At 47.4% G+C, this 26,348-nt stretch overlaps 1 protein-coding gene and 2 long non-coding RNA genes across 16 annotated transcripts in view; 1 reads left to right on the top strand and 2 right to left on the bottom strand.

The window, feature by feature from the left end:
* The window catches only part of LOC141277935 (uncharacterized), a 29,092-nt gene extending 26,333 nt beyond the window's left edge, over window positions 1-2,759 (bottom strand). Inside the window, exon 1 of the long non-coding RNA XR_012329877.1 lies at window positions 129-2,759. This is a non-coding gene — a long non-coding RNA (uncharacterized lncRNA). The remainder of the gene's footprint in view (window positions 1-128) is intronic.
* FOXN3 (forkhead box N3) overlaps window positions 1-26,348 on the bottom strand; it is a 405,842-nt gene that overhangs the window by 233,381 nt on the left and 146,113 nt on the right. For 6 of the 13 annotated variants that reach the window (XM_033850744.2, XM_033850748.2, XM_033850746.2 and 3 more), the window contains exons 1-2: window positions 7,051-7,189; window positions 2,766-3,322 (exon numbers count right to left, since the gene is read on the bottom strand). In XM_033850744.2, coding sequence (XP_033706635.1) covers window positions 2,766-3,308 — 543 coding nt within the window. In that variant the 5' untranslated portion in view covers window positions 3,309-3,322; window positions 7,051-7,189. Of the gene's footprint in view, window positions 1-2,765; window positions 3,323-6,450; window positions 6,636-7,050; window positions 7,363-7,863; window positions 7,970-26,348 lie in introns of those variants that run through there. The other 7 variants (XM_073800137.1, XM_019919459.3, XM_073800138.1 and 4 more) reach the window with 4 other exon arrangements.
* Window positions 8,244-25,106, top strand: LOC109547356 (uncharacterized). 2 transcript variants are annotated; one of them, XR_004525008.2, is made up of 5 exons: window positions 8,244-8,375; window positions 9,174-9,315; window positions 9,419-10,463; window positions 12,386-12,432; window positions 23,520-25,106. It is a non-coding gene; the product is annotated as an uncharacterized lncRNA (long non-coding RNA). The 2 variants fall into 2 exon arrangements; XR_012329876.1 differs by having other exon boundaries at window positions 8,375-8,512.

Raw genomic sequence — 26,348 nt, 5'->3', positions numbered from 1 at the left:
CTCCCATCCTCCCCTTCCCCTGGCATCTTTCTCACCAACATTTGCGCACATTTAGTCACTGTGTTGCAGCAGAACCTCAGCATGGGAGCTACAGCCAAGTAAAATCCTCTGGGAAAACATGAGCTTACCTGAGAGCCCGAGGAGCTTCCCCTGGGCAGAGTGTGAGGGAAATGCCTTTGCCTTACTCAGCTGGCCACCGGAGAAAACCACAAATGAAAGGGGTCGAGACCAGTGCCTGAGGGTACCCGGGAGTCTGCCCCTCTCAGGGCAGCCAGCAGCTGGCCCCAAGGTTATCCGAGGAAAGAGGAGTAAAATGGGGAGTTCACACACCTTGCTTTGTTCTCACAGCATCACAAACCCCGGGAACAAACTCCCAGCCACACAAGTGACTGGCATCTGATCAGAAACATGTTAATACAGGTCGGTACGCCCAGGAAGCCAGAACTCAACATTTCACAAGATAAACAAACTCGAGCCCTTAAAACCATTCCCTTTCTACAGGCGCTATCTGCAGAATGACAACCATCATCCCAGGAAAACACGACTCCCAGAGCGGGGCAGGGGGGTGCAAGGGGGTGACGGCGCTCCTGCCAGAGTGTTATCCAACGCCCGCCTGTCACTCCCCAGGCTGATGAATAATACTCCCGAGTCTCTCTGCATACTTTGGAGCTGGTCTTGTTTAACATTTCAGAGTGTGCATTTGCTAAATTACTATTATGTGCCCCGGCGTGATGACAAACACGCCGACCCAGGCATGTGGTAACTTGCAGAATCATTTCACACCAACTTAAAGCCCTGATCATTGCTTCATCAGGGACGTGCTGCTCTGGCGGACCTGACAGCCCTTTCTTCTCTACCTTCTAACCCTGGAATTGCTTCCCAAGATTTTCCCTTTCTTGAGCACCCACCCATATGGAAGTTTTTAAGACCACAGACTTGGTTCTTTACAGGGGAGAGATGAATTTTCTCTAAGTTCAAGGAATGATCTTAAAACACTCAGCAGAGCCAAGTCCGGAGGTCGGTCTTAGGATGCCCATGCTCGGATGCGGAGGGGAGGAGAGCAAGTGATGGACACCTGGGGACAGCAGCAGTGCCCCGCGATTGTTACAGTTACATAAAAATAAGGACGTAACTGGGAAGGCAGGGCCCAGAGCACTCAGGAGTGTTCACACTTGCACGCTGGATCCAGGCACCACCTGCACCCACGATCAGCGGCAAAGCTCCGCAGTTTCCACATCTTTCCTCTTCCTGGGCAACACCCCCCTCAAACCCTGCATGCCCACACCCCCTCTTTTTTTTTTTTTTTTTTTTTTTGCGGTATGTGGGCCTCTCACCGCTGCGACCTCTCCCGCCGCGGAGTACAGGCTCCGGACGCGCAGGCCCAGCAGCCATGGCTCACAGGCCCAGCCGCTCCGCGGCATGTGGGATCCTCCTGGACCGGGGCACGAACCCACGTCCCCCGCATCGGCAAGCGGACTCCCAACCACTGCGCCACCAGGGAAGCCCCCACACTCCATCTTAACATAAACTCTGGGTGAACAGCATCTGCAGACAAACGTGTCCAGTGGCAGCAAGGAAAACTAGGGCTTCACCACTGCCACAGTCGTAGTCTTCCAGGCCAAGGACAAGTAGAATCTTCTCAGGCTCAAGATTCAACTGGAAGCACATACCTGTTCCTGGAAAGAAAGAAATGAAAGGCCCCAACCCTGCACAGCTGCTGAGCCCACTCCAGAGGGGTCCTGAGACCGAACCTGAACTTTAAAAAGGTTGGAAAGCAGACCGCCAGCTCCACACCACAGCACCACTAACACGGAAACCAAAACCGTGAGAACAGGGCAACACGAAAACTTTGTGGCGAGTACGTTTTCTGGCAAGTTATTTTAACTGTTGCTACGTTACTTTTCAGAACCCCAAGCTAGGTCACAATTTTGATTTCCAGCTCTAACCGTCAATCCTATTTCTACCGTACCTATTGTGTTCCTTACAAGAAAAATAAAGCAAATTATTAAAACTGTCTTTCTTTAGCGAACCACGAAGCTGGAGCTTTAAAGGCTTTAAAGTCAAAATTCCACCTTCTGAAAGTCAGTCTTACCCTCAGCCCACCTTCCACACTCAGAGGGAGTTTCAAAGTTGCCAAACACTTTGTAGACACCCGATTTCAAGAGAGTCACCTGGGCAATTCGTGTCTTTGGTCTTGGAGTATAGAAGGATGCTCAAATCACCCCCCGCAATGTCCACCACTGTCCATTTATTCCAGAATCCCGGACCAGCTGCCTTTCTCCAAGTTAATATTCAGAACGAAAATAGATGCCATTTTTTTCTAGCCCTCAGTGGCAACTTTCCTCAAATATACAAACACACACACACACACAGACAGACATATATATATATGTATGTATGTATACACACACACCTCATGGTTCATGGCTGCCATCAAAATACAGACTTTTGTTTGGTGTCCAAAACCAAAGGGGGACCCACCCACCGACTCTGAAGGACAATGATACTCAGAGCCAATCAAGTCTGTAAACCACCGTTTTGTAACCATGTTCCCCAGTGGGAAACCCTCAATCTGGCTTTAGAAACCCCAAACACAGGAAAAGGAAGTTCTTGACAATTATCTAAATGAATGAAATGAGATCGAATTACCCGCGTTTCTGTGCTACTTCCCTGTGGTGAATTTACATTCCTGAACATTTTTTATTAATGGAGAGACAGGTTTAATTTCAAAAAGAAAAACGTGAGTTCCAGACCCAGAGGCTTACCTGACTCCTCTCTTTGTCCACTTTCTTAAAACACTTATTCAAGGACAAATTATGTCTCACTGAGTTTTTCCACCCAGTAGGTGCGTTTGCAAAATACGGAAAATGTTCCAAGATCCAGTTGTAGATATCCTTTACCGGCAGGCGCTTGGTTGGAGAGTCCTCGATGGCCATAAATATGAGGCAGCTGAAGGAGTAGGGGGGCTTGCAGTTGGGGTTCTGCCTGGCATCGTAGGGCATGTCGGAGTGGGCAGGGGATGGGGGCGTGTCATCGTCCAGGTCCTGGACGGGGCTGACGCTCCGCAGGACAGAGTCCCCGAAGCTCTTCAGCAGGTTCTTGCTCTCGTGCAGCCAGTTCAGGTTGGTCAGCTCTTCATCTTCCATGGCCCCCTCTTCTAATCGGATGTCAGGCAGAGAAAAGTCGAGGTCATCGTCTTCCTGAAGGGCCTTGGAGAAACCGCTGCCCCGGTAACACTGACTCAGCCCACTGGAGACACTAATTCCTGAGCTTTCTGGCTTCTTACTGGGAGGCATGACTGGACCCATTTACGTGAAGGCTCCTGGGAAACACACGACAGAGAGAAGACGAGGCGGTGAAACCCAAAACAGAGAGGCAGCCATGCCCTCCCTAATGATTATGCCCCCCTCCCACCCCTGCCACCTCTGGGGACCCCCTACCACTTAGGAACATCCCCTCACAGCTCCCACACTGAGTGACATTAACCCACATTCCACCACACAGAGATGCCCGATTAACAGTAGTAAATTCGGTCTACCACGCACATAGCACAATGACCTGTTAGCCCTTAGGTACAAGACAGGAAATGTTCACAGCACCTTCAACGTGCACATGCCAAGAAGAGAATGGGAGGGGGAGGGGTGGATTGGGAGTTTGGGATTAGCAGATGCAAACTATGATATATAGAATGGATACGCCTACTGTATAGCACAGGGAACTATATTCAATATCCTATGATAAACCGCAATAGAAAAGAATACAAAAAAGAATATATATACACGTATAAAATCACTTTGCTGTACACCAGAAACTAACACAACATTGTAAATCAACTATACTTCAATTAAAAAAAAAAAAAAAAGAATGGGAAATTCCACAATACCTTCTTCCTGATCTATGAAGACTCTCACTGTGACCCTGGAAAAATCAGTTATTGCCTGCTGCCTCAGTCTACCTATTATACATGAATATGTACAAATTCTTTCAAGCTGCACAATAACCACAAAATAAGTGCAACCACAGCCCATGTCACTTTGGGTGACAGGTCTCACTGTTTATCTTTCTCAAGAAAAAAAAGGGACATACCTATAAGTTTAAGGCCAGTTGGTTCAGATTAAATTCAGCTCTTTCCATACAAAGACCGCTGCAACTGCCTAGGAATCAAAACTATGGCTATGATGAGCATAAATTTGGTAATGTTTTATTTGATTTTTTTTTTCCTTCTTTCTCCACAAGTCATAACCTAAAACTGAAACTTTAACATTTGGCAAGTCTAAAGAGCGATGTCAAGGAATTCTGTGGATTCAAACTGGAGGAGGAAGTACATTTAATTTCTCTGGGACACTACAAACTGAACAAAAAAGTGAGTAACGTCAGACACCACACAAATACATGGGAATGTGAAGATAAGCCATTAACTGAAGTTAAAGTCGGTGAAAAAATTCAGGAGAGCAACCACGAGCTTCAAGACAGGAAGGCAAATCCAACAAAAACTGCTACAGAATTCTACTCTACCCCTCCCCCATTGTTATCAATGACCTAGAACAGGGAGTAAAATATCTGATGAGGAAAGACAATGGGGGAGGTGACAAGTCCACAAAAAGAATGACCCGGACAGATACAAGGCACATTCACCCCTGAAGCACTCAATGTGAGACGGAAAGAACAGTAAGATAATGAAAGAGGTCTCCCACTCTCCGTCTACAGTGCTCAGACAATGCGCTTGGTGTCTGTTTTATCCTCCACCCCACCCCTGAGTAAGATCAAGCAGTCTATCTAGAAAAAAGAATGAACACATCAAGAGCAAAGACATGATCATTCTAAGGCTCAAAATGCCCACTGATAACATGCCTAAAATAACTGCCACTTCAGCTAGGGAAGCTCTAGAATGAGATTCTAGAAAGCATAATGTGGGGCACTAAACAGCTAGTCAAAGGTGCCTGAGAACGGTAGCAGGCCCCCTCCCCAGAAGTGGACAAACAGAACCTACAGACCGAAGGCCTGAGGGGGAGCTCTCTGGAGCTGCTTGTAGATGTCCAACGCTAAGGACGGAAAACATCCACAGAGACCAAAGTCCCATGGAAGCAGGGCAGTTCAGATACCTACCTCGGGTTCATCCACAGGGAATATTTTTTCATCAAAAAAGGAGGCTAACCTGAGTAGTACAGGACACATTTTAAAGAATAATCTAGTATCTTAAATTTGGGGGTAAGACAGAGACCAGCCTGATTCTTTTACCTTCTTTACGAACAAATCAAAATTAGGCTTGTCTCTCTCAAAGTTTCGACGTACCCCCATCAAAAAACCTAATTTTCTGATAACCAGGAATATCCACATGCTCGAGTACAAAAGAGAACAACGACCCAGCCACTGAAGTCAACTTTAGCTCCAGAGGAAAGTTTTATGTCTCCTGAGCTTCCAAACAGGAAAATTATATCATGGCTGACAGTAAAGTAATTTAATTGCACTGTTGCTATGACAACATGCTGCTCTCTTTCTTTTTAATTTGCTTATTTGTCAGTAGCTTCCCAAAGGAACCAACACTCTATTCTCCACGTTTTCTTTTGTTTTAAACAAACATTGCCAGCTATATGGTTTTATTAGAAGAACAGCACTGTCAAGAAAAGAGGGTTACCGGGGCCCAGCACCCTTGGATCATTTGTCTGCTTTGTGTTTCTGTGCCCCCCATGTTCTCCAACTGTTAACTACATCCCTAGAAATCCCGCATTTTATAGCAACGGTATCAAGAGCTGCTGATCACTACAGTTCCATTTTAAAAAACAGTTCCCAGAAACCACAGCTGAGGAGTTTTCCATTATTATACTCTAACTACATAATTCACCAAATCTTTCTTTCCTCCTATTTTAGAGGGGGGAAAAAAAAAGAATCCGGATCATGTGAGTCTGCAGTTAAGCAAACATTTTTAATCTGCTGCCAATAAGGTTGCTCCACCGGATCCGCAAATAGTTATTCACTAGTGACCTCCTTAACAATTTTTCGGTTTGCTATTGGTTACGTCCCCCACACGCACACCCTCTTCTTGTTTTTTTATGACTTGCTGTGTTTTCTTATCTTTTTTTCCTTTTTAACGGAGAAAACGCAGCAGGAAAGCTAGTTTCTTGCCCACTACCAGAGGGCTCCAAATAACTGACAAAGACATTACTGGCCCAGCTCTGAACAGATGCTCAATGTGAACTTTAAAAAGTTGAGAAATCCTCTCCAAGCCGAGCAGGGCAGTTGCGAGTTTGGGGGGGGGGGGAGGGCAACCCCCCCCGCGCGCGCGCGCACGCACGCACGCGCTCCACTCCAGTCTACTGTACTTGTCAAAAACATTTCAAGGGGACCTGCGGGAGCGGCGATTGGCTGCGTCCCGCGTCAATCAGCGGCGTTGCCAGGCAACGGGGAAACTGCTCTTCTGCCCGTATACAGGGCAATTGGGAGCTCGCATACCTTCACTGCCGGTCAGATGTCATAAACCTTTTATTGGCCGCACCGCGGCGAGCCTTAAAAACACATCAATAAAAGCCCGCCGTCCCCCAACTTCTCCAGGACCCAAGGAGGGTTTCAAAGAGGGCCGGGGTGAGGAGGAGTCAAGCCTCGAGAGTCTCCGGAGACTCTCTCTGCCGGTGCCAAGCCTGCACAGTTTGGGGAGGGGGGGGGGGGAAATCTTTGTTAGGAGGCTGTCTGTCGTCTTGGGGTCTCCCCTTGATCGGCACCCCCTGCCCCGGCCCGAAACGGCGGGGATCCAGTCCTTCGCGGACAATACTAACTCTGTTCCTTTAGGGCGGCTTTTCGGAAATCGAGGCACCGGGAAACAGCCCGCACGTCGGGGCAGGAAACTCTTCGGACTGGGCAACTTCCCCGCTCGGGGGCTCCCGTCTCCCCGCCCGGCCAGGCCCCCCAATCCCGGGCCCTCTCCCCCAGGAACTGCGGAGTCCCCGGTCAGCCGAGAGCGGCGAGGTCGCCTCCTGGACGGCCTCGAACAACTGCCCCCGCCCCGAGTCACCCAAATCCCATTCGGGCGCTGGCGGGAGCGGGGAGCAAACTCACCTGGCCGGAGCGGGTCGCGGGGACGCGGGGGCGCCGCTGCCCTTCAGCGGGAGCCGACAAACTTTCGCAGGCGCCCAGCGGGCATAGCTTGGTGGCCCGGCTAAGGACGCGCGGACGCGGCGCGGCGAGCCCGGGGCGGCGGGCGGCAGGGGCGCGGGGGTCGCGGCGCGGCATGGGACCTGCGGCGTCCGCCGGGCGCGCCGCGCGTCCTCCCGCCGGCCCCGCCGCTCTCCCCGCCCCGTCCCGCCTCCCGCTCGCCTCCGCCGCGGCGCGTCGGGCCGGGGCGCGCCGAGCGGCGAGAAATTGTTTCCACTGCAAACAAAAAAAGGCGACACATGACCAGGCAGGAGGAGGGGAAGCGCGGGGAGGGAGGGGAGCGGAGGGGAGGGACGGAGCGGAGGGGGCGGAGGGAGCGGGAGAGAGGGAAAACGTGGGCCGGGCCGCCAGCGGCCTGGGGCGCGGGGCGCGGACCCGCCGGGGCGGCCCTTGCTGGAGCTCCACACGCCACGATCGGCCCTGCTACCCGCGCCCGGGCGCTCCCGAGGCGCAGCCGGAGCCGAGACCCGGCTGGGCCGCGCGGACTCGCTTCCCGCGGACTCGCGGAGCGGGGGTGGCCGGCGCGGGCTCTGCGACCCCGGGCAGCCGCGACCGCGATCGGCGGGTCTGGTGGGGCGGGCGGCGCGCGGCCTGTCCCTTCCCCGGGCTCTGGCCACGCGGGCCGGCGGGCACCGCGCCTCTGGCAACGTGTCCCCGGAACGCTCCTACCCATCCGCATGCCTTACATGGCTCGAAAGTAAAAATAAAAAGAATTACGATGCGGGCGAGGCTTGCGAGGGGGAGAAGAGATTCCACTTCTCCCCAACTACGGCGTCCTGGCGGGACTCCCGGGGGCCATCCCCAGCCCTCCTCCAGCTGCCACCTCGTGCCCCGGGAGGAAAGGCACAAAGGCACCGCAGCCTCCCGCCCCGGTGGCTGCTCCTCTCGTCTGTCCGCAGGCGCGTGTCTGCCGGGGGAGGGAGGGTGTCCATTACAGATTACAGAGCAAGAGGCCCGTCCTGAAGGCCAAACCGTGGGGCTTCCAGTGGGTTGTGCTCAACGCCCCAGCCGACCTCTAAGCCTCCAGCGAAAACAAGCCTCATGTCTTTCATATTTAGAGCTTCCACGAACCCCACCGACAACTCGCAGGGCCACCACTCCAAGTCTTCAGGCGCCTGCAAAGATGGGCCACCCGCTGCTGAAGCCACACCAAGAGAGGATGAAAGGAGAGTCCAACGGGACACCCTGGTGGTGACATAAATAAAAATACGATTTTACACCACGCCCAGGTAACCAAATCAGCAGGTTCCTGCGCAGAAGAGAAGCCCAGGTCATTCTGCCGGCCACCACCTGAGCCAGAGGACAGGCCCTTTTGAGCTCTCTGAAAACCGCAGGAAAACCAGTGGGAAGGCCCGGAGTGATCTCCGTCAGAAAGCCCTCCAGGTTGCAGTACCTTGTAACCTAGCCAAAGGCGGAGAAAAATCCCACTGGGTTTCTGAGTTTTTTAATTTCCAAAAATAAGGAAACCCCAATCAATCTGAGAGTTGTTCCACTTCACAAAGCTCCAAGATGGTGGGTGGTAAGTTTTCATCAGGGCACTCACCACAGGCCTTATTACTTACCAGTGCCAAGGCAAATCCCACCCACCTGGGAGATGATTCAGAGGTGAAGGCCCAGGGGCAGCCTGAGGTCATCCAGCCCCACCCCTTAAATTACTGAACACTTGACCTACCCCAAGTCACTAAGCAAAAAGCGTGAAGCAAGAGGGACAAACGAGATATATCTGAAGTCCTGAGTCGAAGTTTCTAAAGGTCAGAGGTGGTAACAAAGCCAGGACAGGAGCTCAGTCTATTGCAGATACCTCCATCTGCCTATCAGTTGAGGCTGGTGAACCTCTCATCAAAGGAACCAAGGCCAGAGACCTTTGCTGCCTTGGGGAGGAAGAAATAGTCCTCTTCCGTCCTCCCCTTCAACTGCCAGGTCCCAAGCCTCCGCACCCGACCACACTCACACACCGTAGGTAGAAATCTCCACGTTAAGTAGAGGTGGCAGTTACGTTCACCCCTTGTCCTTTCCTTCTTCCTCAGAGCTCAAAAGGACGCGATGTAAGCGCGTGGTTATTGTACAAGGACTCTGTCTAAAGCAGCCATCCTACGTGAACAGAAACTTAAAGACACAGCAAGCTTAGGGCCAGGAGCAGCCCCTGAGCAGAGGGTGGAGTAAGGTGAGGTAAGCTGCCTTTCATGAGCTCACCTCTCTTCCCCTCTGCGGCTTTTGGTTTCTTCCATTCTCAAACATATTTCTGAATTTCTCTCTCCCGTTACCAATGCAGCAAGAGTTGTGAGAAGGTATCGTCATCCTTAAGAGGAAGTGGTGGACCAGCCCTGCCTGATGTGGAGAGCGGGGTACACGTGGTTGCCTGTCTGTCTGAAATGGGGAATACAGACCTTTGCTAAAAGCCAAAAGAAGGCTTAGAGTGGTCTTTCCACCTTATAATTCCATAGACTCCTATCTCTGGGACCTGCTGCCTGACAAACGGGGGCAAAAGCCAAATTCGCTTAGGAACAGCCTCATTCTCAATTCCCCTCTTGAACTTGCAGGAAGGACCCTTGTGCCTTAGAGCCGGAGAAGCCTCAAAGAAACAAGTGGAACTGTTTAAATCATTGTTTTACAAACACGTTTGACAGCAGAATCCCAGGTGTGCTCTAGAACTCACTTTGGGCAACACCTACTTCCTGATTGGGGACTTGATGGGACCGTTCCACGGCCCTATCTGGGCCTGGGCTGAGAGTACTTGTATCTGCGACCGGGAGAACCCAGATTCTAGCCCAGTCAGTCCGCAATCAGCCTGGGACCCCAGGTTCCTCCTCTGTGGAGAGGACTGGCCCTCGCCGTGGTGTTTTGCGCTTTCTTCTCCAACATGCCCTGGAACGTGAGAGAGGGCTGCAGGTGAGAAGACCTGAGGGATTTTCAAAGACGAGGAGGAATCTGAGGCAGGCCTGGAAAGACGGGCTTCTGAACAGGATCCTTCAAGTTGACTCCAGGGAAAAGGATACCCAAGTGGGAACTTGGGTCAAGCCTGGGACAGGAAGCACAGCTGGACTGCGTGGAACTGGGGCATCATTAGGTGGTTTTCCTCTCCATTCACCTCTTTCCCTCTGAGACCAAGTTGTCTTTCCTACCTCCCTCTATATGTCTGTCCACTCTCCTCCCTGAAGGCCGGCTTCCTCTACTCATGTATCACCACACATGGCTGCCAGCGGCAAGTGCAAAGGACCTTCTGATTGCCAGCACCCACCACCTTCAGACTGCCTCAGCCTTCCGCTACATAGTTCAGATTCCCAGGGAAATAAACTGATCGGCTTGGCCTAATTCAGGTAACTCTTCCCTTCTCCCCTCCTAACAGCAGGAGGCATAGTAGAACCATCTGGTACAACAGGACTGGGGAGGGGAAGGGAGGTGACTTTGGAAGGAGAATAATAAACATAGGTCCATAGAAACGGGGAAGGGACATTCTAGACCTGAGCTTCCCAACTGGGGATACCTGGGAAGCCACACCTAATAGATCAGAATCTCCTAGGACAGGTCCCAGGCATATGCACTTTGAGAAAGTGCCACGGCACAAACTGCTTTTCCAGGCAGGAGCCGTGAATGGCGCATACAGATTTATCAACTATGACTTGACTGTATTAGAAGATGCATTCAGGACTTCCCTGGTGGCGCAGTGGTTAAGAACCTGCCTGCCAATGCAGGGGACACGGGTTCGAGCCCTGGTCCGGGAGGATCCCACATGCCATGGAGCAACTGAGCCCATGTGCCACAACTACTGAGCCTGCGCTCTAGAGCCCACGAGGCACAACTGTTGAGCCCGTGCACCACAACTACTGAAGCCCGTGTGCCTAGAGCACATACTCCACAGAGAGAAGCCACCACAATGAGAAGCCTGCGCACTGCAACGAAGAGTAGTAGCCGCGGCTTGCCATAACTAGAGAAAGCCCGTGTGCGCAGCAACGAAGACCCAAGGCAGCCAAAAATAAATTAAAAAAAAAAAAAAAAAAGAAGATGCATTCATTCCTTGAACAAATATATTGAGTGCCCACCAAGTACATGACGTTATTAGGTTCCAGGGATACAAAGTTTTTGTTCCTTATGGAGCATGCATATTAGTGGATAAGCGAGGAAACATCCTATCACAAAACTCCCTGAATGCTAAGGTAAGCAGTTTATGTACAGTAATCAGAGGGGAAGAGGAACTCATTGAGTATTTTTGGATCCAGAAGTTGCTCTATCAGAAATATGCTTTAAAAAAAAGAATAGCTTGCCTCTAGTAGATAAATAAGTCCTAGAGCCCTAATACACAGTACAGTGATTACACACAACAAAACTGTATTATAAGCATTAAACTTGCTAAGTGACTAGATCTTAATTATTCCCAATACTAGAAGAAATGATAATTATGTGACACAATAGAGGTATTAGCTAATGCTATAGTGGCGATAATATTTCAGTATGATGTATCAAACCAGTATGCTGTACACCTTAAAGTCACACAGTGTTATATGTCAAATATATCTCAATTTTAAAAAAGAAGAATGGGATCATGGACCCAAGATGAGTTTTGGGAGCGGAAAGAAGGAAATGGAAGACCAAAAGTAGACAGAACCAATCAGAAAGCACTGCAGTAATCCATACAGAAACAAAGATTATCTTTTTTAACATTTTTTAATACGAAAAAATGTTAAAATAGTAAAATAGTGTTTCCCTCTGTGGGGTTGAGTTATGAGGTAATTTTTTTGCCTGCTTCTTTCATACTTGTCTATATTTTCCAAATTTTCTACAATGAGTACCCAGCACATTTATAATGTTTGAATAATAAAAGGGGGGTTCCATTAGAGCAGTGGTTCTCAAACCTGAATGTGCATCAGAATTACCTGTAGGGCTTACGTAAACTCAGCTTGCTGGCCCCCACCCCCAGAGTGTCTGATTCAGTAGGTCTGAGCTGGGGCCTGAGAATTTGCGTCTCTAAGAAGCTCCTAGGTGATGCTGTTGCTGGTCCAGGGACCACATTCTGGGACCCACTGAATTAGAAAGTAGTCAGTGAGACTGGAAAAAATGAATGCATGAGAGTCTTCACAGGAAGAACCAAGAGAATCTATCCAATGACTGAATATGAGAAGACAAGAGATTATGTTCAAAGATAACTCCTTAATTGTGGGTTGACTAAGTGTCTTTGAGATAACATGTGAGAATGCTGTCCATCGTAGTAAAATAGTTCCTCACTTCCTTCCCTCCTTTGCAGAAGGAAGAGACACCCAGGACCACAGCTGGAAGACCCTCCATCTCTTGGTGAGTTTCAAAGGCTCGTTCAAGCATCCTTTGGGCTTTCCGGTTATCCCCTCTTGGGGTTTTCCTCTTGTGAGTCCTTGGTGTTTACCTGACAGGTTCTGAAGGGTGGTGCCTGGGAAAAGGCTTATTAGAATTTCTCCAGCAGGGATTAGAGCCAGGAGGCTTATATGAAGAGGGAAGGAGGGCTGTGGAGTAAGGGAAAGTACAGCTGAACCCGTGGAGGGACATTCATTAGCTCAGGTGCCCTAGCCAAAGCCGAGCCTATCAAGTCACCTGCTGGAAGCAAAATGGAAAATATAGAACCTGTCAGCTCCTCTTCGAGCATAAACAGAAGTGTGAGCTGATGATCCAGAAGTCAAAAAGTACTTATTAAGCATCTAGCTATACCACGCCCAGTACTGTGTGCAGGGCACTGGGAAGGAACTGGGAGAAATAAAAATGTGGCACTTGCCCTCAAGGATGGGGAAGATTCAGTGAGCATTTAGGAAGCAACCACAATTAAACACACACAGAGCCTAATACCAAGACCAGAGCTGATATAGCTTAGTGGCCTGGGACTACGTTCGTATTCTCACTTCACCACATACTAACTGGGTAACCTTAATCAAGGTACTTAACTTCTTTCTCTCTACCTAGTTTCCTCATCTTTTTTTGTTTTAAATAAATTTATTTATTTGTTTGTTTTTGGCTGCATTGGGTCACGGGCTTTCTCTAGTTGTGGCGAGCGGAGGCTACTCTTTGTTGTGGTGCGCGGGCTTCTCATTGCAGTGGCTTTTCTTGTTGCTTTGCACGGGCTCTGGGCGCGTGGGCTTAAGTACTTGTGGCTCGCAGGCTCTAGAGCGCAGGCTCAGTAGTTGTGGCGCACGGGCTTAGTTGCTCCACGGCATGTGGGATCTTCCCGGACCAGGGCTCGAACCCGTGTCCCCTGCATTGGCAGGCGGATTCTCAGCCACTGCGCCACCAGGGAAAACCCTAGTTTCCTCATCTTAAAAAAAAAGGGGGAAAGATGGAGGATACAGCAAGACCCACTTCGTAGGGTGGTGATAAAGATTAAATGAATGAATATCCGTAAAACACATGTAACAGTGCCCTGGCACTTAGAGCTATTTTTGTTAAGTAAATAAATCATAAGGAAAATAATGACATATTTGACTACAAAACAATTTAAACTTTGTATGTAAGACCAGAGGTCATAAATCAAGTTCAAAGACAAAAAAAAAATACAAGGAAGTATTTGTCATACATATGAAAAAGGGTTAATATTTTAAATCTATAACTCTTACAACTCAATGAGAAAATTATCACCCTAATGAGAAATGGGGCAGATTCACAAAAGGAGAAACACAAATGGCAATATACCCATGAAAAGATGCTCAACCTCAGTAAAAAAAAAAAAAAAAAAAAAGCAACAAAATCCCAGAAATGCCAACTCAAGCAATTGTGATATCTCATTTCATCCATCAGATTGGCACAGACTTAAAAAGAATAACCACACCAATATTGGTGTGGGTATCGGAGGAACGTGACTTGGTATAACTATTTAAGAGGGCAGTCTGGTGAACTGAATTAAAACTTAAGCGAGCATGGTCATTGACTCTATAAATTTCCAGCTTCTAGGAGTTTATCCTAAGGAGATGCCAAAGCAAGACAGTAAACTTCCCCACCAGACTGCCTACCCCCATGAGATAATAAGCCCCGTAAAACCAGGATCCATACCTGTTTTATTCAGCAATGTACACAGCAAAGTTACTCCAGTGTCTGACACACACAGAAGACACTCAGTATGTATTGAGTGAAGGCACTGAAATATGCAACAACGTTTTCAGGTGGATGTTTATTAAATTATATGGGCCACAGTTACCCATGTTCCCTTTGTTCCCTTCTACTTGCATTTTCCAGTCGTTTTAAGTGAAGCTTTCCCTTTTCTGAATCACCTTCACATTCTCATATACTGTATGTGTGAAACAATTTGCAAACATTTCATAAAGTAAGAGTTTGGGGGAAAATAGATATGTTGGCAAAACTTCTCACCAAATTGAAGCATTTTGTGATCTTTTCAATCAGAAGGGACAAAATGATCCCTTTCTGAAAAGGCTGGTGCTCCAAGCAAACAAGAGAATTGCTAAGTATAACAAACGTTATACCCTGCATAATGGGGTCTATTGTCTGCTTGTGGGAAAGCTTTCAATTTATTGGTTTTTGAGTATCAAACGTTTTCTACAAACTCTTAGGTAGGTTCAAAGATGAGGGAAAATACTCTTGAATTAAGAATTTGTGGGGAAGGGGGAACATTTACTCTCCATTTCCAGATGGATCTTCTATGAAAACTTATGCTTCTAAGGGACCAAATGTGGTTGCATCTTTTTGGTTGTTGCTTTTTTCAATCTGCCAGAAAAATCTGTGCCCAGCTGAGGCACACCCTGCATGGCCAGAACTACTCCTGCTTCTCCCGCCCTCCCAGGGATACTCCCTGCAGTCAAAAGCTTGTCCTAAAGGAGGCTGCCCCTCTGAGTACTTGGATTCCATTTATCTGCAGTCAATTCTTATCATTCAGTCAAGCACTGAATTAGCAAATATTGAACCTCTGCTCCTAGAGGAAATCTAGGGTTAGGTTCCTGCGAGCCACCGGTCACAACAATTTCATTAACTGATCAATACATTACCTTATTTTCTCCGATTCCATTTAAAGATACCTGATGTAATATATATTGCTGATTCATTAACACTGAACTCACGGCCACCAGCACTAGAACTCATGTCTGAACAAAGCTTATCGAACACAGGAAAAGCTTGTCTTTTCTCCACACGGCAATCACAGTCTTCTGGCACTTAGGAACACAAGATAGCCCTTCAGCACTTGTGATTGGGTGCCATTTTAAACAGCAAAATCGCCAACAAAAAGCACACCAAAAAAGTGACACTAAAGAGACATTTAAAAGGACGCTTGTTTACAGTATGAAAGCTGAAACAAAAAGGCGGAGAGTTGCTTTGTCTCAGCTGGGAATGTGTGTGTTGGATTACATATATATATATATATTTTTTTTTTTTTTTTTTTTTTTTGCGGTACGCGGGCCTCTCACTGTTCTGGCCTCTCCCGTTGCGGAGCACAGGCTCCGGACGCGCAGGCTCAGCGGCCATGGCTCACGGGCCCAGCCGCTCCGCGGCATGTGGGATCTTCCCAGACCGGGGCACGAACCCGCGTCCCCTGCATCGGCAGGCGGACTCTCAACCACCACGCCACCAGGGAAGCCCCTGGATTACTCATATTTGTTGCCACTCTGCACATGTCCACGAATGACCATGAAAGCACCACAAGTATTGATTTTATGATTACAAATAAATTTTAGCAAGTAAGAGAATTTGCAAATATGGAACCCGTGAAGAATGAAATCGATTGTATTTAATTGGCCACTTATTCAGTGCCAGTGAGTGTTCTAAGACTTTGCAAATATCACTGTTTCAGCCTCACATTAACCACGTGAGGTAGATAATGTTATTATGGCCATTTTATTAAATGAGGAGCCTGAGGCACAGAGAGGTTTAGCCACCTGCCCAAGGTCACACAGCTGGTAAGTGATGGGGCTGGGATTTGAACCCACACAGTTTGGCTCCAGAGTTTAGAGCCCTGTTCCTACCAAGGGAAGCGTCAGATCAATCCAGAGCATTTGGTTTTGTCTTAAAGAACCTCTTAGAGGTCGAGGATGTAAAGGCCGGAAGCGGTGAGGTTCAAGAAAGGAAAAACTGACCAGGAGGTAGAAGGAAAAAAGGGACTTTTAAGCTGAATGAAAAGGGACTACTTTCAAAAAGACAAAGTTCAGCTTCTATTTCATAATCAACATGGTATGGTGTACCTTTGTAATAAAAAACAAATCAACTAGCTACTGAGTGTCAAACAGACTAAGTGCCTTGAGAGGCAAGGACCCCGTCTTACACTTCTCTTCTGCTCGTAGCATGTGGAATTAGTGGTAATCAAAAAAATCAATCACTTAACGGGAAAAAAAAATGCTCTTTTTTTATTCCTCTCTCAAACTGGTATCTAATAACTACGGATCAGTGAAAGAGTAGCATCATCAACCTTTTCCTCCTCCAACGTTTTTAAGAGCATTTATTGTTTTCCTCTCTTCAGCAAGTACACCAAGTACCACAGTCTCATGGGTTTCGGTGACTATGTCTGCCAAAGTCTTAACCATGCCAAGAAATAACTTCTCTCATTTTACTTTTTCGGAGGGATGTGAAAGAAAACAATCAATTCTTCTCCTGAAGATCTGTCTTTTTAAAACAAAGTAAAAGCTCCGAATCTGGTGAACTCTCTGGAGAGATTACATAGATTAAAAATATTATCAACTTATTTCCCTGCTGTACAAAGCCCTTTTACGAAGATAAGCAAGTTACTCAATTTATTACGACAGCCAAACCTGAAGTCTCTGCTCCTCTACTGGGCAGTGCAATTCACCCAACACGTTCAGTTTTTAAACCCTGCCTCCTTCCAAAAATAGCATCTCTTGTACCTTCAATATTGTGATTCAGATGCAAGCAAAACGTGCCCATAAAGTGTGAGGCATGAGTGCCTGTGAGTGATCCATCGCTAAGGGGTGGAGGCTGGGAAGGAAGTGGCTAACTGGATTGCTGTCTTTCGGTGGGTGCGATCAACAGCACCTCATTTCTCTGCACTCAAAGCCATGTGACTCTGGCTCCAAAGATTTGGACCCTAAACAACCAGGCGTTTCTTCTCGAGAGGAATACTGAGCATCTTTCCTCCTTGCCTCGGGGCCAGCTGTCTGACAATATGGATCTCAGAAGGGGGTGCTGCCCACATTGGCGATGGCAGCCATTAGTGCCTGTTGCTCATAGCTAATGTCAAAGAGGCCTCAGCACGGGGCGGCAGGCGGTTGGCTGGGACTCCCCGGGCAAGCATCCATGCACCAGGAGCGCCAGCAGAGGCGACCCGAAGGCCAAGGTGGGCATGCCACAGAGTCCTGGACTTCCAGATGGAGTCCAGTCCCAGAGAGTGGACGTCAGAGCTCTCCGGAGGCTGCCCAGGCCAAGTTCAAAGGGAGGGATGAGCGTCATGACGTCCGTTCCAAAGCAATCCCACCTGCTACTGGCATGCCCAGGCTCATCTCCCCCTCATACCAGCCCCCAAGGCAAGTCTCCAAGGGCGCAGTAAGGAGGCAGCCGCAACCATTTGCTTTCTCTTAATAATCTGAACTGGGAAGACGTAGAGATGGGGAAGAAGTAATGGCCATTCCCAGTGACGGGGACCCTCCAGCTCGCTGGGCTCCTGCAAGGTCGTCTTGTCGATCTCTTTGTAGGAAAAACGTGGTTCTCTTTGGCCTTGGGAATCTGGCCAGGCAGCTTTGCTGGGATAAGTTTCTTCATCCACAGACACCCGCACCACACGGATGTTGAGGGCTGTAACTAACGCACACCTACTCCCAGACAGCCGGCCCCCTCCAAACTCCAGTGACATCTCCTCGCCTGAAACGCCTGCCACCATGCGACAGCCCGGTTCAGCCGCTCAACAAGGACCCCCTAGCTTGCTACTGTTGAAGAACCTGAATATCAAACCATGCACCAAGGGAATCCTACACAGGAGTTGCTAGAAAGAAAAGCTCACTCCATCTACTTCATTCTTGCTGGCAGACGCAACATTTTTAACCCCCGAAAAACTCATTTAAACTTGGGGTGCAAGAGGCATCTGAAATGTGAGAGTCCCTGGGCCGGCACAGGAAGAGAAGGAGGTTTCAAGGAAACACAAAAGCAACGCAGACCTAATGGGTGAGCAGGCTGCCTGACAACAAGGCGGCCAACTGCCAAACTCTCATTGTGCGCGGCGGCTGAACAGAAGGCTCGAGTAATGACAACCACAAAACTCATTTCAAGTCTGAAAAGGTGACTAATGAGCTCATTCATGCTGCCTATAAATTATTCACTACAACACTGATCCCACTCAGGACCAACAGTAAAGTAAACTTTAAACACAGACACCTCCGGCCTCCGAAGTAGAACGAGTTAGGTCTGTAAAACTTTTCACAATGAGGGAGTCTTGTCTCTCCCTCCGTCCATTGTCACATTCATTCTTCTGTTTACGTTTTTTTACTGCCTTTAATCAAGTTTAAGCAGACACAGCTGTTAGACATTTATTTCTCTGTTGAGTTTTTTCCATTAGTTATTACGAGCAATCATGATGCTCTAAAAATAGCAGCAAATTATATTCTCTCGAAATTGAAGGCTGACCTTAAAATGAAGCCCAGGTCTTCGGAAATAATATTCATATGCACATGTTGGGTGAGTGACAGCCCTGCACAAAGGCGAAACAAAAGTGCATTTTCCACTCTTTGAGAGGTTTGCAACTCGCTTCCAAATTTCCTTAAGTTCTAGTGGAAACCGGTTGCTTTTACATCTAACAAGACAGAACCTGCTTCCAATGGTCATGTTTTGGTTGAGATTGTCATGAAAACTCACCATCTTAACAGAATAAAAGGGGAAATGTCTCATTTAGGCTGTTCAGCACAGATAAACCCACCCGCAGGTTTGTTGGAAACCCACCACATTGCTGCAGACTGCTTTCAGTTTCCTGTTTAATATTAAATAAAGAATTTTAGCTCTTCTGTTTTTACAAACTGTGCTGTTTGCAACTACTGTCACCACTGAAAGCATTATGACTGTGGAGTAGTCCTATGTTTTTCAAACCTTTTTTAAATCTTAGTATCTATTTCCAAGACATAGTAAGAGTTAAAAGAGTTAAAAATAGTCTTCAAATAAGTACTTACATTAGTTCTTGGTCAGATCGCTGAACATTATGTATTTTTAAACTGCTTTGAATACTTTGAACAGGAGCCACAGAAAAGCCACAGAAAACACTCACAGTCAAATACCGCCAGATGGAGGTTCTGAATAACCAAAAGTGAAAGCAGAAAGGTCTGAGGCCGAGTCGTGCCCTGTACACACCTCAAGATTACAGGAAAAAATGAATGATTCCCCGGTCTTGGGCAGGGGAACCTTGCATATAACATATGAGAAATAACACATGGGAGGCCAATTCAGACCAGGGCTTGAACTTCAACGTGAGACCAGGCCAAGCTCTGTCTCCATTTAAGGAAAATCTTTCACATTGTTTTCAGTTTCTTGCACATGAACTAAAGACTTGTCCAGCCATTTCTGTTGTCTGAAATGCAAAGCAAGTTTTTCTTTTAAAAGAAAGAGGAGTCCTGCAATATTTATAGCAAAGTACTTTGCCACCTACCGACAGCAATCTGGTGGTTCTTCTCGTGTCTGCATGTTTTTTACCCAAGTTTCTGTATCGAGTAAGAAGCCATTCTTTCGGTCCTCTGTGCAAAAGAGTTCTTGCAGATTTGGTGCTGTTGTTGTTTGAATCAAACATGTAAAAAGCCAATTCCATCCAAAGAAATTGAGACGTCTAAAATGGCATCCCGTTGAAGTCTCAGCTTCTCTACCACTCTTCGGAGACTGACTAGATTTCTGTCACCTCTCTGTGGAAGGGTGGGGACAAAATATTGCTTTGAAACCGAGCCACAGGGGGCTCTTCCCTAGTAACACGTCTGACAGGCAGAGTTCGCCTCTTCCTTCATTGGTGGGAAACCTGGCTTGTCCACAGACCACCCTAACACCGCCTTACTCCTAACTGTCCTGAGGAGGACCAAAGGGAATGTCAGTTTTGCCTGGGGATGTTCAAGGCACCTAAATAACAAAAGCCAAAACAATGAACACCAAGTACCCAATTACTGCAATCCAAAAAATCAGACAGCAGACAAAACAACAAAAGCTCTCCAGTGTTTCCTACATGCCAGGCACCATGCCAAGAGCTTTACCTGCGTTATTTATTTTCTCCTTCCACTATCCTTCCCAGGTAGGGGCCGTTGTCCCCTTTTACAGATGAGGACACCGAGGCTTAAAGAAGTTAAGTTATGGGAGTTCCCTGGTGGCCTAGTGGTTAGGATTCCAGGCTTTCACTGCCATGACCGGGGTTCAATCTCTGGTCGGGGAACTGAGATCCCGCAAGCTGCGTGGCGTGGCGAAAATAAAATAAAATAAAAGTTGTTTGCTGGTGGTCAATAATCGGCACTAAGAGGTGAAATGAGAAGTTAAGACCCCAAGTCTCTTCGGCCTGCAGAGCCCATCCTCTTGAGCACCGCACTCTCCGATCTATTTATACTATCCAAGATCTCATTTCCAAGATCACAGAGTGTAACTTGCTTGCAGTCTACGTCTTGGGCTTCTTCGTCGGAGGTTTATGGGTTTCTCTGATTTGGTTCTTGCATAGCATTCTTCAAATGGACCACTAAACATACACGCCCTTCCTGCTTCTGCAGGCTCAGCTGCTTGTGCTCCCATAGACATGGACATCATTCAGTGAATGACAAACATCTACAAAAGGCCGTAAGACCCAGGGTAAGGGCCACACACCAGCACTGAGCTCCTGCCTGAATTATAAAACACAAAGATTTTTGGAATAACAACAACAAAAAAACCTCATGACAGTTGACAACTCCAGAGGCCGGGCCTGAAACTCCAAGCCTGTCCCTACCTCCCATCTGGACATGGACCCGCAGAAGGAACAAGCAGCTATGAAGGTGCCCATGAGGCAACTCATAAAACAATCTACTCTGTCTCCAGTCCTCATTGTTCCCTCCCCCCAATCCAACAAATGACCCACCACCACAGGGATAAAGATCTTATGGTTTCACTCCAGGCTAATGCTTCCAAGGCACAGACATCTGACCAGCAACCATTTTCGAATTATTTCTCTTTCACTTTGCACACAAAGTTAGGTGGTAATTGTCTGCCGGTTTAGAAACACCACCGACCACCACACCAGAACGAATTTCCAAAAGCTATATTGCAGGGAATTAGATTAAGGCACAGATCAACCTTTGCCAACTCTATACATATGTTCAAAAAGCCAACCACAATAAAAATATACTGACTGTACTACTAATCAGATTAACTCTTCCCCGTAGATCCTGGACAGGAGGGTAAAACTCTCCGACTGAGGCAGCCCTGGGCCCTACAGGTCTTCAGAGTCTACACACAGCTCTGTACACTGGGAACGGAGGAAACAGGCCCCCATAGCTCACCGCCATCTCCAGCACCCATGCCACCCTCACGTCCACGGCACTCCCAACTGGATTTTGGTACCAAGGCCCAGGAGTTCATTCCCTCAGAAACCACCCTCAGATGCTTCCTTGAAAGCTTTTCTGGTGCCACTACTGGGATCTCATGTCCAGACTGGCCGAAGGCTCCATAAAAAGTGGATGAAGTAGAAAGCTGAGGTCTGTGGTTTCATTCTTGAGAAACCCTCAACTAACCACAGGGATCTGATTCCACTGCCATTTAGAGTCATTCTCTGGCTTCTGGCAACACCAGCTCCCTCTGAATCCAAATTAAACCTCTCTCGGCTTCTTTGTGATACCAGCTTCCTAGCAGAGTCTCCAATGGTTATGGTAAGAAAAATAAGCCGGGCCCAGACCTTCCCGGATCTCCTGTGAACGAACATCCAAGTTACGTTTGCTGCGAACAAAATTATGCTTTGCTGCGAACAAAATATGCTTTACTAAGTCAAAGCAGGCTTTCTATGCTGTTTTCCGGGGCTCCTCCCTCACATCCTCCACTGCTCATTTTTCTAGATCAAAATCTGCAACTCATGGGTAGGAGGAAAGTTACTAAGGCTGACTGCCCTGACTTATCGAAACAGAGCTATTTGTTTCCTAATTACATTCTTAGCTCTACAGCACTGGCCAAAAAAAGGTTTGTTCATTCATTACGAGAACCAATTAGTAAAAATAAAATCATAAAGCTTACCCTTAGGAAGGACTTCACTCATGGATTCGGACAAGCCCCCAATTTAATGGGACAACTGAGGCCCGGAGAAGTGAAGTGACTTAGGGTCACATGTCAGAACGCACACTGGTAGTTTCCTTTCCAGTGTCTGTTCTTCTCTCCCTTCTCAACAGCACCCAATTCCCCAGCCTGGTGGTTTGGGCAGGATTGATCCCATCATCAGCTCCAGGGGCAGTGGACTGGTGTAGAAGAACAGGCAGGTCCAGCCAGGACTCAGTGGATGGGCCAACACATTTCCTGTCTTGTTCGGACACTGAGTTGGATTTTCTGTTATTTGTAACCCGAAGCCTCCCAACACATCCCCCATGCAGAGTTAGTGGCAGATACCACTTCTTGACTCCCTGTCCACGGATGTTTCTGCCGGAGTAAAGTCTTTAACATTACAAAATAGAGAAAACCAATCTAAAAAAATAAATACAAATGAGGGACTTCCCTGGTGGTCCAGTGGTTAAGACTCTGCACTTCTGATGTAGAGCACGTGGGTTCGATCCCTGGTCAGAGAACTAAGATTCCACATGCTGCGGAGGGCAGCCAAAAAAAAAAAAAAATACAAATGAACTTATTTACAAAACAGAAATAGACCCACAGGCAAAACAAACCCCAAACATAGTTACCAAAGTGGAAAGGAAGGGAGGGAAGGGATAAATTAGGAGTTCGGGATTAACATATACACACTACTATATATAAAGTAGATAACCAACAAGGACCTACTGTATAGCACAGGAAACTATACTCAATATACTTATACCTTATAGGTAATAACCTATAAGGGAAAAGAATCTGAAAAAGAATATATATACGTGTGTATGTTTATGAATATATATGTATAACTGAGTCACTGTGCTGTACATCTGAAACTAACACAACATTGTAAATCAACTATGCGTCAATAAAAAAAAATAGAGAAAACAGCATTTTGACAAATTTAGTGACTGGACTTGATAGGAATAAAAAGATTTGGGAGAAAAATGAAATTAAACATTATCGATGAGCACTTTAAAAGTATGGCTGAATGTATAAATTTGGCCATATTAATAGAGCATTACTGATGAAGGGAGAATTCATGAATGGAGATTAACTGGAAAGAATTCATGGCTAGAGGGAAGGCCAGCTCCACCTAGAATTTGATACAAACCATGACTCCCAATCAGGTCTCAAGAGTCTGACCCTAAGCTGAGCCCATACCAACCTCCCTGAGGGACAATATCTGAACTTTATATCCCCAGGTGCCCAGTTCCAGATCGGGTGCTGACAGGAAGGTGATGATGGTCATAGTGAAACGGAGCAGGACCCTGTGGTCCTCACCCACCATGTCCTCTGCCTGCATTTTGTCTGTGGAAAAACTTCAGCCAAAGAATAAGTTTAATCAGAGAAGTGAGAAAATGCAGAAACAAAGGAAAACAGTCAGAGGAGACCAAATAATAATAGTTTAGTCATTAAGCATAGTCAAGGACCTTTAGTTCCTCCTTAAGGGCTATAGATAATATTCTGAGCCGTATCCCGTGAGCTGTCATATAGATACTGAGATCCCCACCAGGTGGAAGAAGTTACCTACATGATGAGCAGGCTGTAGCCATGACATCAGCTGCCACAAGTCTGAGAACCGGCCTCAAAGAAATGGGAACAAACCGACCCTGGAACAGAAGATTAACTGTAGCTAAAACAATCAAGATGACGCTGGTCAGACCACAGATGACCAATTTCAAGATGACGGTCAGAGCTGACTGTGCTGTTTCTGCACGTAGCCCCTTCCCTCCGTCTATAAAAGTTCTTGCCCCCTGATTGTCAGGGAGGGGGACTTGGCCTTTGGACAGGCGTCGGCCCTCCCCCTCCCCACTCCCGCCCCCAGCCCCCCGGTTGCAGGCATCCAAAGTAAAGCAAAGTCTCCTTTCCACCAACTTGGCCTCTTTATTGGCTTTCGAGCGGCGAGTAGCCGGACCCCACTTTCAGTTACAATAGTGGCTTAGTTTATTGTGTAGTCACTACATGAAGACACTGAGCTGTGTGTTGCCACTCTGTCATCGAAGGCTCCCAACGATCAACGTGAGGTAGATTGATCAAAGTAGACAGTCAACAAATGATACTGAATGAACGACTTGCACAAATGTAACTAAATTAAGATTCTATTTAGTGTCAATGAGAATTCATTTTTAGTAAATCTAAAACTATAAAATTAAAAAGATGAGTGTCAGTAAATATAATAAAATACGATCTAGTTAACATTTATTGAGTACTCACAGGAAAATTTACCATGAAATACTGAAGCTTAAACCTCAACACCCCTCACTCACACAGGCCCCTTCCGCGGCCCAGGTAAGGACTCCAGAAATGTGTCTAATAGGCATCTTTTATATTTAAGATCAGACACTGCATACAAAAATTTTAAATGCTCTGAAACCTTACAGCTCACACATTGAAAGAAACTTGAAAGAGCTTTCCGCAAGTTTGACAATAATCCTAAAAATTTATCTGACGTTACCGACAACCAGTTGTAAAGCTAAAAAACTTTTTTTCTAAACTATCAACTGTAAAAAACAAATCCCAACCAACCGTGCTATAGGAACGGGTGAATTATCTTGCTATTCTCTAGAGAGAAAACGGCATTCCAAAATCATTATCATAGGAAGAAATGATCAAAGAGTACAGAGCCCAAAAGCTGTAGGAAGAAAAGTAACATAGACACATGTTAAACAGCTGATCAATAATAATATTATGTTATTTTGATTTCATGATGTTTAGGATGTCAGCTTTTTAATCATACACTTTTTTGTGTTTTCTTTTATCATTTGAAATAAATGCTTACTTATACCTGGTTCCATATTTGTAATTTTACATTCTTTTCTTAAAGAGTTCCCTCCTACCCAAAACTGAATAGGCTTCAGGCCACACACAGCCCGCATCTTCCCCATGTGCGCCTACTGTGTGCCAGGCTCATCGCTTCTCATGGACTCTCTCCTCTGTCGGCCAACAGCTCTTTGAGGAAGGTACGATTATCTTTACAAGAGACCTGGGCTTCAAGCTGGTTAAAATGACCTGCCACAGGTTACTCAGCTAAGGGGTGGCAGAGCCGGGAGTGAACCCAGCAGTCTGATCCAGCAGGCTCCGAGCCAGGGCGCCATCCGCACTCACCAGGTCTGCTTCTTGGCCTGCCCGCCCCCACTAAGGCGAGAAAGTTGAGGGCCACCCCCTCCTCTGATCGAGGTGTGCCTTCCTGGCCTCTGGCTGCTGCAGCAGCTTCCCAGTAGAGCTTGGGGAAAAGGGAGCACCTCAAACCCATGCAGCAGAGAGAGCCCTGTTTCAGTTCCCTGCAGAGCTGTGGGTTCAAGCCTTGTTAATGAGCAACAGGGGGACTCGGCAGCGGGTCACCTTTCAGCTACACCCTCTTGGTCCGTGACCAGCCCTTTCCTTTGATGTTATTTGTGGCTCAGGTGATGGTGATTAAGCTGCAGCAAAACAGATAGGGCGAGAGTAGGTCCAGGTGTCCAAGCCTGGTTGAGGTCTGAATACTGAAGGATGACCGATTTAGGAAGGGGACGGGGAGAGGACTGGACACTGGTCCAGCTGCGGAAAAGGCAGCCCTGAATGAAGTGTGAGGGCACAGCTGAAGCTCCAGCTCTCCTTCCACTCCAACCAGGCCCCCTGCCCAGGGTCTCCGCCCAGCCTGGGCCATCCCTTCCCCTCAGTTCAAAACAGCAACTGCGCCCTCCAGTCCCTCCTCTGAGGCCTCTTCCCCAACTACCCGAAGCCTCTGCACACAGGACTGGACCTGCCATTTCTTGGTACCACTCCTTTAATGTCAAAAATGATGACATTGCAAGGCGGTGTGTGATTACCTTCTCCAAGGAGTGAGCTGGGAAGCCAGGAGGAGCCCATGGAACCTGTGCAAGTAGGCTAGACCTTTGATTTTGCCCTTAACCTAGTGTCACTGCTCATTTCCAGGGCTCTCAGTCACCCTCCGGGTCTCAGCTCTGTCCTACACACCCCACCAGCTTGAACAGAAAAAACTTTCCTGTGCTAGATGGGATATAGATATACGAAGTCCCAAAGGGAGAGAC

Source organism: Tursiops truncatus, chromosome 2 (genome assembly GCF_011762595.2).
Source record: "Tursiops truncatus isolate mTurTru1 chromosome 2, mTurTru1.mat.Y, whole genome shotgun sequence".
Lineage (NCBI taxonomy): Eukaryota > Metazoa > Chordata > Mammalia > Artiodactyla > Delphinidae > Tursiops > Tursiops truncatus.
Note: the sequence above shows the minus strand (reverse complement) of the source record. Positions and strands in the feature narration are given on the sequence as shown.